Consider the following 13,560-nt stretch of genomic DNA (forward strand, 5'->3'; position numbering starts at 1 on the left):
CCACATTGATACACAAGGCAGAACACACTTTAAGCTGTGAGGGAATCTCTGCTGGGTGTTACTTTCTAGAATCCAGGAGCAGATCAAATTTTCTAACTCTGGTTTTATCAACCATGTGTGTTCCAGTGGATTAGTACATCCTGATAATCTCAGGTGACTCGTGATAGCTGGGATCTGGTTGTAACTCAGTAACTATACTGAGAACTTTCTAGAAATTATATCTCTGACTCAAGATCTTTGTTCCATGGAATGCAGGCCAAAAGTCAGAGCATGTAGAGGTGGTACTGAGGCAGGAACAGTAGCTGATAGGGCAGAGGAAAGGGATAGAGGTGAATTGGGGCGGACCTGCAGCTTATTCCCTTGGGCAAAAAGCGTCTATTTCATCTCTAAGAGAAATACCATGAAAGAAAAGAGGAATGTGGCCTCCCTGATGGTGCAGCGGGCTGAGTGCCATGCTGTGAAGCTGTCTGCAGCCTCAGCAGCGTGGGTTCGATCCCGGCTGGACAGTGAGAATCCCACATGGTGCAGCAGACCTCTCCTGTCTCGCCTGCTGCTCCCCTCGGCAGTGTATTTCGTCAGTCTGCCTGTTCTGTTCCCCGCTCTGTCTCTGGTGAATCCTCTCACCCCCACGCCTCTGGCCTGTACCCCAGCTCTTGTATAAAAATAAATCTTTGGGAATATAAAAAAGAAAAGAGGAATGACCTAGGGCCAACACCATTCACTAAGATCAACTCCATTCTGTGTTAGTACAGGGAACTGATGTAATGATGCAGGAAAATATATACCCCCACATCCTCCACTACAAGGGGATTAATAATGCTTTGCATACTTTCTTTCTAAATACAACTTTCATTATAATTATATTGGTTGAAACATGTTGAAGTTACCAGAGTTAGACTGGTTGGTTGTTTTTTTTTTTTTTTAATTTCCTGGGGGCAACATTACTGCATTGAAAGAAACTGCTCTAAATGATTGTTAATAAAATTCAGCTTACTGTTCCTACTTCAAACAGGGGAAATGCTTAAAAGCAAAATGCTCTACTTGGTTGAAAATTCCTAAGAAATCGAAGCCATGCCTCATTTCTATCTGCGTGTGCTGATGGCTTGCATACAGCAGCCTCATTGCTCGCAACACAATTGAAATATTTATTACATTCAGCCTGGACCTGATTTTAACATGAATGTTTGATCACTTTTTTCATGCCTCAGTTCCTTCCACTATGATATAAGATTAGGATTTAAACTCAAATGTTTCAGGCCCAGGCAGATACGGGGAATAGGTGAAGCAGCTAGAGTACCCCAGGAAGTAATGGGAACTATGAAAATGGCAGATAATATCAAATTCATTAAAACTGTGCTGCTACCCTCAAAACACAAGTTTTCTGAACAGAGTCACCTTGAGAACATCTGTTTGAAATGCTCCTAAGCCTCCCCACCTCCCTTTAACATTCTTACATTAGTGATTGCTATGATTGGCATTCTTTTCTAAGAATGAGAAGAAAAAACTGGGAGGAGAGAGTGCTGGGCCGGGTGACAACTTCCAGAGAGCCCCTCCTGCACTGTGTGTTTAATATCTGTGTGAACTTCCACACTCAGCAACTTCCTCTCCTGCTTTCTCTCCCATGGATCAATCCACAGATCTCCTAAATAAAACTGTTGCTAAGTTTCAATTTTAAATAAACAACTAAAAGTAGAACACACGAAAAAAAAGAAAGAAACAAAGAGGGAAGGAGATTCATGATTTATTAGTTGCAGGAAATAAGGGGTTGATCCTGTCAAAAATGCTGCCTTCCACCCACAGAAACACTGGGGTCGTCCCAGAATCCTGCAGATGGGGGGCCACATTAGTCTAGGCAGAGGGGGCAAACCCCACCCTGTTGTTGGCCATGTCGTACACAGAGTAGTACTCCCTGAGGAAGACATCTCCCAGAATCCACAGGGGCTGTCCATTGGGTGAGGGCAAGTAAGTGGCCTCAATCCCAAGCCTGCAGTAGCCATTGTTCTGAAGAGACAAAGGACATGAGGATATAACCAGCAGACGGTCAAGACCTTTCCCGTAGGAACCCCCACCTCCACTACCCTGCACTCCATGATACACGCCTCTGACTCTCATTCACCCTCAATCCCGCCACTGGAGATTCCCACAGCTGTCCATGTGTGCATGGGGACACTGAGTGTCTGCTTGGCCCCTCCAAGCCATAGGCAGGGAGCTGAGGAGTGGACACTTACATTGAGGACGTAGACAGAGGGAGGCAGAGGGAACTGGGACCCGCTGATGACAAAGGTGATGGTGGGCATGCTCTCTATGGAGTTGCAGTTAACCACGTACTGGGAGAGAAGAGGCAAAATGAGGTGATCAGAGGCTTGGGAACCCAGAAAAAGGACCAAAGTTCCCTCTTTTTCCTGTAACAAATTTCCCTCTTGTCCTTTCAGCAGAGGCTATTTTGGAGCATGGAAGGCAAGGTCTGATTCCTGGTCATAGGACCCCTTGTTTTCTTTAATTCTCTCCTTAAACACATCTCCGCTCTTAGACTTCAGTTTTATTAATATAGTGATAGATTTAAGCTCATTCTAGAACACAATTTCTAACCTCAGACATTACAGAAAAAATAGCGTGAGACTACTCTTGTAGAATCGCACCTTATACACTCTCACACCCACATCTGTGTGTCCTCTGCACTTACTCATCTGTCCCTCTTCCTTTCTGTCTCTCACAAATACACAGAGGGAGAGTCGGGGGGAGGAGAGAGAGAGAGAGAGAGAGAGAGAGAGAAGAACCAAAATTTACTCTGGGCTCTCCTTGCATGCAGGGAGACACAAGCTGCAGATATGTGTACAAAGCGGGGCAGAGGTGGGGACAAGAGGCGAATGGAATGAAACCCAAAGGTATATTCCTAGAAGGAAACCCAAGTGGAATGGAGAAATGCATTGTCCTTGTCAGTGCAGATGACAGTGACCAGACCACAGTGACATGTGGTCTGAGGACCTATCACCAATATCAACACGTGCCGACCACCATTCAGCCCCTCACAGTCCAGATGGAGCTGGTATAGCTCCCACCCCTCCCCTTCATTGCACGGAGGGCTCAGGCCTGAAATGCACCAGGGACTCAAGTCCCCACCCAGACCCTCCTCTTCTCTCGCCAATTCATTGCATTCAGGCTCCTATGTGGGGGCTGCCTGGCTATTCAGGGCTTGGCTTCTGGTTACTCACGTCACCATTCTCGGCCTGCTGGGCTCCAGTGGACTGCAGGAAGGAGTTCAAGTACTGCTGGGGAACAGCCAGCAGGAAAGTGCCGGTGTCCACAATGGCCTGGCAACCCCCGTTGCACCAGCCGGTGGCCTGGTAACCGATGGCAAACCTGCAGAGGGGTAGCAACACCAAGAGAGTCAAACGCCTCTGCCACACATGTGAACACATCACCACCTGCTTCCCAGACCAAAGGGATTTTGTCTTCATGCGATTGTGATGGAGAATTCTTGTGGGCCTTTAAGTGTGGAAGTGACTGATTCGTGATTAAGAGCTTTGGGATCAGATCTGCTGGTGGTGAGATCTTGAAATATGTAAACTGTGTGACTGTGGATAAATTACCCCACCTCTGAGTCTTGATTTATCTGCAGATGAAATATGCTGTTGACCTCCCTATAGTGTGGTTGTGGAAATTGTACACAAGTGATTGTGAAAGTGTAGTGTCTGGCACATGGAAAACACCAATGGCAGCTACACTTTAACAGATAACAGAAGAGGTGGAGATTGTGCAGATTGGAATAATGCAGCTTCCGAGAACAAAAACACGGATTCATGTTTTCTGGGAACCACCAACCTGCTGGCAGAGCAAAGCTTAGTCACCAGTTCGGAAGGCTCAGTCCAGAGCCAGGCTCCAGAGCCCACTGAGCTCCATGACAACCTCAGCCTCAGAGTTTGGTGATTTTTTTAAGAAATCTGTGAGGTGTGGATGAAAGGAATCAGCCATGACAGAAATAGGAAATACATTCAAGCTGGACGAACACCCTGGACGTGTCCATGACCCACAGGAAGTGAGCTCTCTACTTACTCCTCGATGCCAATCTGCCAGTAGAGTTCCTGGGTGACAGGAGTCCAGACAATCTGGCCAGAATAAAGTTGGGTATCCACACCTCCCAGGATGAGCTCTCCACCATACTGATAGGTTGGATTACTGGGGAGAAATGTCGAGAATATGAGTTCCCACAGCACAAATGTTCAGGCAGCTCCTCTCTCTCCTCTCCTTCTCCTTTCCCTCCCTCAGACACAGATACCACAGAATGACGGGGTGCCAACCCCAGTGCGCTTTGAGACTCTGCCTGGCTCCAGGCACAAGGGAGAGGACACTTCTCAGAGAAACACTTAGAGCATCAAAGAAATGAAAACACAGACTATGCCCAAAAGGGAGAAGTTAGAATTGGAAAACAGAAACCTGAAGAAAAGGAAAAAAACTAAAAACATCCCAGAACAACCCTCTCTGGGACAAAGAAAGGATAAGAGGAAATGCTTCTGAGAACACGTGGAAGGGGACTCTATGGAGATTTCCAGTCTGATGGAGGCACCTCTCTCCATAAGGTTGGTAATTAGACCATGTTAAAGGGTTTTGGGGCTCTGGTGTTCCCCATCCTGAGTCTATGAGTCATAGACTAAAGACATTTGGACTTCAAGTACCCTGAGGACCATATGTTTAAGAAATAAGGGTGGAGGAGTAAAGTTTGCCAAGAAATTTCAATACCAGGTGGGGTAAAAAAATACTGGATTTGTGATCCAGATTTTGAATTTGAGTCTTGACTTCACAACTACTACTTGGTGACTTTGAGTGACATCAATTATTTGAGTCTGTTTCCTCAAATGAAGTTAATAGGAATTTTGAGATGTCATTTGAAATCATAGTCTCAGCAACACTTTATAAAGCAAGGGTTGTTTATAATCAAAATTATCATTTCATTATTGTTCTCCTTACTAGGAATTTCTTATATGGCTCTGCCTCTGCAGCTATGCAGATCTAGTTACAGTCAACTCCAGATTTACTAAGCAAATGTTGAGGGAAAATTGCCCATTTTTTAAAAAAGGGTCATCCTGTGGCTTCTAGCCTTAAAGATTCTTCCAGTGCATTTGAAGTAAAATTCTTCCCAAAAATGTAATTACAAATATTCAGAAAGGTAGAGATTGTGTATAGCAAGTTATATCATTATGTCAGGAAACTTTATAGCCTGGTCCTGTCTGATGGCGAGTGTCCCGAGTCCCCACAGGGCCTCACTGCTTCCCAGATCAAGGTCTCTTACCGGGAGAAGTAGAAGCTGAAGATGGGCTGAGTGAGCTGGCCCTGCTGCAGCATCTCCTCCATGACTGTTGGGGAGTTCCCTGATGCCAGCCTCGGGTAGGCCATTCCCAGGATCCCATCAAAGTTTGAGTAGAGGAAGGGGTTACTGGGCTCACTCTCACTCAGGCCAAACTCCTGGTTACGGATGACGATGTTCTGGACCTGGGGCAAACAGACAGAAGAGCTTGTCAACTCAGGTGGACAAATCCTGCCTAAACTTACGTGCCCAGGGTCTGGAATCTAGAACATTTTCTGGAGAGAGGAAGTTGAGCATAATTATGGGGGTGGGTCTGGAAAGTGAAAGGTGGACGCATCACTCAACCTTGTGTATCTGCAGAAAGAGTGTGAGTTTGAGGGCAGCAGGAGCAATTGTTTTCTGTCCACACCTGTGAACGGTAAAAGGACAGTGACTGCTTTTATACTGAATAATCCATGTGCAAGAACGGTAGAGAAACTGCAGGTGTTTGATTCAAGAAATAAGAAAATAGTGAAATACATGTCTTCAAATATCCAAAGTGAAATAGTATAGAAGAAGAAGCAGATTTATTTTATGTGGTTCTAGAGAGCTGAGTCAAAAGCAGAGAGCAAAATCACAAGACACAACTGTAGCACAACAAAAGAACTTTCTGCAGACAGGAATGTGGGGCAAGCAATTTCTGTCTTGGGAAGAAGGTTGAGTTAAATGGCCTTTAGCATCCTTTCCAACCCTGGGCATCTGGGAAAATTGTACCTAACTAGTAATCGCAGATTTCTCTGACAGCTCAAGGCTTTAGAAAATAGGAGCCAAACCACAGACCCTCAGAGGCTAAGAGAATACCACTCACTGAAACGGTGTCATATCCCAGGACCACATTCAGGCTGCCACTCCCATAGGACAGTGTGTAGGTTTGTCCGTTGTAGCTGAAGGTGGAAGACTGGCTGGGGTTGAACCTGTTGTGTTTGACTGCAGAGAGACAGAATTGAATATTCGTGTGGTTCACTGCTTTCCAAAATACTTGGAGGTAACATCCTCAATGGCCTGGGGTCATCAGACCAAGGCTAGTGTGGTATCTCAGCCTCAGGTCCTCTGTACTGTGGACAAACTGTTAGCTCCAGAAAAGTCTGTCCTCTTGCATAACAGACAATGCCAAACTCCTTCCAACATGCCATTTTCTGAAGGATGGACCACCTCAATGTGCCAGGAATTCAGGCCCTTGGGAGAGAGCCAAAGGAAAGGAATAAGGTAGAAAGAGGCGGATGTCCCAGGCTCTTTCTGCTGTCTCTCTCCAAAACTGTCAGTCCTTACAGAATGTAAATGGAGAGCAAGATTTCCAAATGTTCTTAGTTTTAGGAGGCTGTGACAGTGAATATACACAGGAGCTCTGGACTTGGTCCTTGTTCTGCCTGCCATCTGTTTCCAACCATGGTGGGGGGTGATGGTGGTACTTACCACAGGCCTGGCTTTGGCAGTAGGTGGAGGGCACCCACAGGTTGGAGGAACCTGTGTCGAAGAGCACCAGGAAATTCTGTGGTGGTGTCCCAACGCTGATCTCCCCAAAGTAGAAATTCTGCAAAGAAAGATGTGTCCCCTCATTAAGCAGTTAAACCTTGTCCTAAGATAGGAAAGAAGATGATACCCTGGAAGTCACATATTGGCCAGTTTACATTGTTGAGGGAGTAGGAGGCTTCTCCCACAAGTTCTTCTTCCCATCTGGAGCCAACTCCACTCAATATTCCAATCTTTGTCTCTAATTGCCAGCCTTTGACCACCTAAGACTTAGTCTGGCAAGACAATACCCTCTTCTATATATGTTTTCTCCTTTGCAATAAGGTGACACCTCCAAGGATCGCCATCCTATCCCACCACACCCGCAGCTGGAGAAGCAAATACTTTTTCCTCTTTCTTCAGTGTCCATCCACCTTTCCCATGTAGTACACACACTCACAGGTAGTTTTTCCCCTTCTCTTCCAGTGCTAGATACTTCCACCACCCTTCTTCTCGCTCCTGGTCACATCCTAGCAAAGGGTGCTAGGAAGTCTAGGATGAGCAGTAGCATGAAAAGCAAGAAGATGTGGTTTCGGTTCTAAGTGAATTTGGAACAGTCATGTCACTTTCCTGCCTCTAGTTCCTCCATCTACAAGATGTGGGAATTGAACACATCTTAGGAGAACCCTCAAGAGGCTTCTAGCCTGACATGCTATATAACATACCTCTCAGGACAATCCAGAGGACACCAGTATGTCCAGATGCCCTGAGCAGACAATGTAGCCTCAGGAACATTCCAATAGTTGGCTCTGGGCACCAGTGTGACTTTACACAAGGGAAGAGGGCTATGTCATGTTTGGAGGTACTGGAGATTTTCCTTGCAGTTGTGATTGTGTTTTCCTTGTTTCCCCTGTAGCTCATGGACAGCTCATCCTTTGGATCTCTCAGTTGACATGACTATTCTCAGTATGAGTCTCTTAGGTATATCAGTGGGACTTCAGAGAGATGGGCCAGTAATGACAGGAAAGGAGAGGGGAGAGGGAACTACTACATTGCTAAATAATACCAGCGCACAACTTATTCAGATGCTTTCTTTCCTTCTGACCCCTTGGACAGGAAACCATAGGAAGGTGAGACTTGGGTTTAGTAACTAGTCCAAAGCAGAGCCAACGAGAGCTCTAAGTGGGTGTATAAGAATAGCCAGGGGTCCAGGGTGAGGGGCACGGCCTCCCTCTTCACTCACATCCAGGTAGTTGGTGATGGGCTCGTAAGCAACAGCTTCATTAGTGAAATGGTACTTGGCAGCCGGGTCACCCTTTGGGTATCTCTTCAGGAATGTCTCCAGCACACCCTGCTCCTCCATGGTCTGGCGGATCGATTTGCCTTTCCGCAGAATGACTCTGCAGAGAAGAGGGTACATGAAAGGAATAAGCTACATCTTATCTTGCCCCCTTCATGAAATCCCTTCAACCATGTGACCTGGCGTCTTCAAGCGTCTAAAGTACTCTCCCCAAGAAGGGACTCTTGCAGGAAATCCTCCAGGATTTTAGCAAGGTCTGACCGCTGCTGTCACACCAGCATTCCCAGCATGGAGACATACCGCATGTATCAGGTTATATTCTGTTTAATTGATTTATGTATTGTTTCCAGAGAACAAATGTCCCCCTGTAAACTTGAAGCAGGTATTGTGCATGTTTCCTTCTTAGCCAACAAAACTCCAAATCACACTTTTACATGCACACACACACACACACACACACACCATTCATTTCAGGTCCTGGCCCCCAGATTGTGCTGAGCTCATGGCACCAAAAGACAATCTCACTGTCTCTTCAGGAGTCCTGCGGGCCTTTGTATTTCCCTAGTTTGTCCTGACCCCTTGGGACAGGAAATCATAAGGAAACCCAATTCCAACACGTACCTTTGCAAACCCTCTGAGAGGTGCAGACAAACCAAGACCACCACCAGGATCTTCATGGTGCTGGTTTTCAAGTGCCCAACCAACACACAGGACAAGGCTGCAGACCCACGGGCGGGGACGCCAGAGCCAGGCTGGGCCTCTCTTTTATATTTTCTGGCCTCTTTGCACTTTTCCTGCCTAGGCACTACTCTCCTATCTTTGTACCAGCCCAAGCCCTCACACATCCGTAGATTCTGTTTATTGTTCCCTTGGGCAAGCGGTGGGAACTTTGATATCCATTTTGTAGTCAATTTTAAAAGCTACTAATGGCTTTGCTGATGGAATCTAAAGATTAGGATTTGCTACCAAAAGCACGTCCCATGCCTGGGGACAAAGGATCCTGGTGCTGGTGTCTGCTGGGAAATGGGCACTAGCAACTTCTGCCAGATCAATGGAACAATTTGCTCTTTGGCTCCAAAGGGTAGGGTAGGCGATTTCTTGAGCTACAGAGTCTTCTCTCCACTTCTTTTCCTTGCTCTTGCGGTCAGTCTCATCTCTAGTCTTAATTGTATGATTCCCATAGTCAATGACACCCTTTGCTCTTTACGGTCATATTTTTAGTTCACAAATTAGGTAACATTTATTGAATGCCTACTCTCCGCTCATGTCTGCACACAGCTCTGGGAGTGGAAGAAAACTAATTTGCATGATAACATCTGCAGCTCTGCGGGAATGGAGACACGATCAAGTCCTGAGGCAGTGTGATCTTGTAACAGGGTGGTCCCCAGGGAAAGCAGAGCTTCCAGGTTCCCTGCCCCTCCCAGGGACAGGTGGAGCTGAGGAGGGAGGAGGAAAAGCTGAGTAGGGAGGAGACTGGGCAAGGAAGGAAGAAAGATGCAGAGAAAGGAGACTGGACAAGGCACGTGGGACAGAGACACATGTGAAGAAGCTGAGCTGGCTTCTGTGCCTTGGACTTATATCAGGGACTTGGGGAACATGGCAGGAGACACTTGAAACAGACGTAGGTGGGAGACCGCAGGGAGGTTAATAATGGCAGCCTTTATCGTGATTTGGTTTTGCTCTTTTCCTTTCAGATTTGCCTGCCCCCTTCTGCCCCTGTCCTGTGGGTCCCTGCCAGCAGGTGCCTTAGACTTGGGGATAGCTTTTGGACTTCAGTGGTCCTGCTTTGGGCCAACCCTGTCTGGCTGGGCATTCACCCATGAGGGGGTGGGTAACTTGGGGTGTTTAATTGGAAGCAATTTTAACTATACTCTTTCTCTTCTCTTTATTGCACACTAACTGTATTAAAGTTCCTTTCCACTAAAGGTCTTATGCACTAGAGTATGTTTTATCTTGATGCAACAGATGGCAGAACCTATTTAGAGGAGGAAGGTTTGGGAGTTCTGGGGTGCCCCTCACCCTGATTGGTAACAATCTCTCTAGGTATTCCAATGTCTGTTGTATGAAAGAGTGATAATGACCATATTTTTTTTCATCGAGTAATGCTGGTTTACAACATTGTGTTTTATTTTTTTTTTTTATTTTTAAAGATAATTTAAGCATACAAGGGCTGGGTACAGGCCAGAGATGCAGGGGGTGAGAGAATCCACCAGAGACAGAGTGGGGAACAGAACAGGCAGACTGACTGAAATACACTGCTGAGGGGAGCAGCAGGCGAGTCAGGATGTAACAGGGTGGTCCCCAGGAAAGGGGGAGTTTCCCTGCCCCACCCAAGGGAGGGTGGAGCTGAGCAGGAAGAGGAGAAGCTGCAGAAGAGACTGAGGAAGGAGGCAGGATGGAGCCTAGAGACACGTGAAGAAGCTGCGCTTGTCTTTTGGTCGTGGACTGGGTGACACAGATGTGGGTGAGACCCGTGGGGAGGTGACAATGGCAGCTTTTATCTTGATGTTGATTTTGCTCTTTTCCTTCTGGGCTTGTTTGGTTGTTTCTGACTCTTTTCTGTGGGTCCCCACTGGAAGATGCTTTAGACTTGTGGCAGGCTTTGGGGCCTTGCTCTGGGCCGATCCCATATGGATGGACTTTTACCCACGAGGGGACGGGTAACTTTGGGTGCTTCATTTAAAAACTAGACTCTTTGCCTTACCTGTATTGTTTCCTAGTTTTTATTAAAGTTCCTTCCCATTAAAATCTCATATGTTTTGTGTTGATGCAGCGGATGGCAGAACCCATTTAGAATAGACAATAGGCAGTTTTGCGGGGTTTGGGCTGCCCCTCTCCCTGTCCTATAACAAGGAGAGGTCTGCTGTTAAATGTGGGTAGCTCCCTGGCCGGCTGGGGATCAAACTCGTGCTGCAGAGGCTGTGGATTGCTTCATAGTCCAGTGCTTAACCCCTTGCACCACCAGGGAGGCCCTCCACATTGTGTTTTAGAAGTCCAGGGTCTCTCCTCTCAGGTGTTGTTACCACACCCTGATGATGACAGTGTTTTGAAAGCAAGCAGGGAGTGGGAGTAAAATGGAAAAACTTCACTGAGGAGTAAACATCTTTGCAGGATGCTAGATGTAGAATCAAGGAGTCTGGAAAGCCACTGGGAGCAGAAGAAACACTTGAGCAATGGCACAAAAGAGTGAAGTTGTGTGATGAGTCCAGAGAACATGGTGACCAACGTGGCTGAAACAGCAGATCTCAACGTAATTCCTCATCTTCCAAGGCCACCCAAAGACCCTGCATTGGCTGTGCACAATTGCCATCAAGCTACTGGCAGTTCTGAAGATTTCCTTCAAGAAACCATTTGAAATGGAAAGGACAGTAATGCTTTAAGAGGAACACTCTGGAGTCTATAATACTATGCTGAGTCAGTCTTTACTAAAATACCTTCAGTATTTTAGCTTTTCCACCAAATTATATACATGGCTCATGGCTAATTACAACACACCAGAGCATCATGGGTAGAACCACTGAACTGTAGTCCTAGGTTTCTCTATAGGCAAGATTGTAAGGTAGACTCTATGCACCACGCTAAGCAGTACTGACTTTACACCATAAGCAATAAGGAGCCATTAAAGTTTTTTTTAATTCAGCCAAATGATATACTTAATACCATCTCTATACCATTTATACATTTTTTTTTTAGATTGTCGTTTTTATAAGGTTTACTGCAAGAGGTCAGTTACCAAAATGACTTCTCTAAGTTATGTTGTAGGTGGCATAGAAAAGCTACTGGAACTTTGTCATGAACCTACCCTAGAGCCTTTAATCTATGCACAAAACCAAAGAAATTCCATATGTTTGAGTTAATGTTCCTTTATAGAAATATTTTGAAAGGGAAACTTAAGAGTTACAGAGGACACATTTATAACAACAAATCCCACTTATTGAACACCAACTTTATGCCAGTTAGAGCTTTACAAGGCTAAATTAACTTCCTCAAGATCACATAGTTAATAAAAGGCCGAGTTGGAGTTTTAAGTCAAGCTAGACTTAACCTCCGTCCACCCACAAACCCTTCTCTATGCACCATACACTCACACTCTTTCTGCTTCAAGGCACATGAGAATATCAACGTTAGTGATAACAATGACAGGGAGATTTCTATTTTATTTGATTTTTTGATAGAAAGGTATTTCAATTGCTTTTCACATCATCCAAGTTTCCTGCCTGTCTACATTAAAAAGTGTAACCCTGTGTGCTGCTGCCACCTCGTGGCAAAATTCCAAACCTACACAAACATAAAAGAACATTTTCTGTGACTCCAAAATTCAAATTAGGAAGTGACAGAAGTTCCTAACACCTTCTCCATGGTTCTCTCTCTTGGTCAGAGACAACATGTGGCCAGTTCACTAGTCTTTTTACTCATTTAGGACCGGACCCCTCACCTTCCTCCTCCACCAACACCCGCAAGGGCTCCTCTCTGTCCTGCTGTAGGATAAGGACCAGCCCTTCCCAATCCACTTAGGAACTGAGCTGGGTCAGGCTGAGGTGCAGATTTTGAAATATTCATCTACTTCTGATTTTCCCAGGTTCTGATTGTGAATTCCCTGGGATGGTGTTTGAGAACAAATGCAAAACCATCTCTTATATCCTAAAAGACTGAAAGAAATTCAGCTATCCACATCAAAAGTTCCCATTCCAACTCCCCCAATCTCCTGCCCCATTAAACCTCAAATCTAGCAAATACCCCCTGGGGATAAGTTTTCTGACGTGTGACAATATCTGTCTTTAGTTGGGGTTTTAATCCATATGTGTTTATAGTAATTACCGATAAATTTGTGTTTCAGTCTAACTAGTGGCGCCTACTTTTTGCCCGTTCTATGTCCTGTTTTCTCTCCTTTTTGAATTATTTTATATTGACCATTTTTTATTTCCTATTCTTTTTGTGAAACTTAACCTGTCTATTTCATCATTTTCGTCTTCCAAAAGTTTGATAAGTATATTATTCTATTGATAATCTTAGAATTTAAACAATGTGTCATAAACTTTTTCATGATTTGTAGATGTTATCTAATGTTTATTCAAACTAGAGGTCAAACACCTGTTAGTAACAGAAGCAAACACTCCAGGATAAGACTCAGTGCTGGAAAAGAAAAGAGAACTTGCAACCTGTGACCCCACAGCAAATATAATCCCTGCCAGAGCTGCAGCTAGTGCTCAAAATAGCCTGGAGTAGAAGCGGACGTGAGACACTAAGCAGCAAAAAGACTGAGGAGCTGGCCTAGAGGAAGGGGTCACTGAGGATCACCCCTCAACTCTGGCACCCACAGCACAACAGGAAGTTGAAATTCCTGCCGTTTCTAGGAGGGGGCCCTGTGATGCCCTATGCCCTGGTCTTTATACCTACTGTTCTGGTGCCCGTGCTCTGGTCACTTCAACAGGTGCAAAGACAACAGCCTGGAATTTGTCCCTATTAATAC

The 13,560-nt window shown here is 45.5% G+C and overlaps 1 protein-coding gene across 1 annotated transcript; it reads right to left on the reverse strand.

Moving 5' to 3' along the window:
• Nucleotides 1–1,830: 1,830 nt before the first annotated feature.
• LOC119235236 (pepsin B-like) lies at nt 1,831–8,783 on the reverse strand. Its single transcript, XM_037498433.2, has 9 exons — nt 8,712–8,783; nt 8,034–8,190; nt 6,755–6,872; nt 6,150–6,268; nt 5,288–5,487; nt 4,054–4,176; nt 3,213–3,360; nt 2,229–2,327; nt 1,831–2,001 (listed from the first exon to the last, which is right to left on the reverse strand). Exons 1-9 carry the CDS (start codon nt 8,765–8,767, stop codon nt 1,849–1,851), a joined length of 1,173 nt encoding a protein of 390 aa, XP_037354330.1. The 5' UTR covers nt 8,768–8,783; the 3' UTR covers nt 1,831–1,848.
• Nucleotides 8,784–13,560: the final 4,777 nt, after the last annotated feature.

This window comes from Talpa occidentalis, unplaced genomic scaffold (genome assembly GCF_014898055.3).
Source record: "Talpa occidentalis isolate TD23 unplaced genomic scaffold, MPIMG_talOcc4v2.1 talOcc4.9, whole genome shotgun sequence".
Classification (NCBI taxonomy): Eukaryota; Metazoa; Chordata; class Mammalia; order Eulipotyphla; family Talpidae; genus Talpa; species Talpa occidentalis.

What these genes read in the sequence shown, in the direction of transcription:
- LOC119235236 (XM_037498433.2), bottom strand. Translation starts at nt 8,767, where the DNA reads ATGAAGATCCTGGTGGTGGTCTTGGTTTGTCTGCACCTCTCAGAGGGT. An exon ending in CTCTCAGAGGGTTTGCAAAG is followed by an intron (nt 8,191 to 8,711) that starts GTACGTGTTGGA and finishes TCTTCTCTGCAG; the next exon opens with AGTCATTCTGCGGAAAGGCA. An exon ending in CTGCCAAAGCCAGGCCTGTG is followed by an intron (nt 6,269 to 6,754) that starts GTAAGTACCACC and finishes GTCTCTCTGCAG; the next exon opens with TCAAACACAACAGGTTCAAC.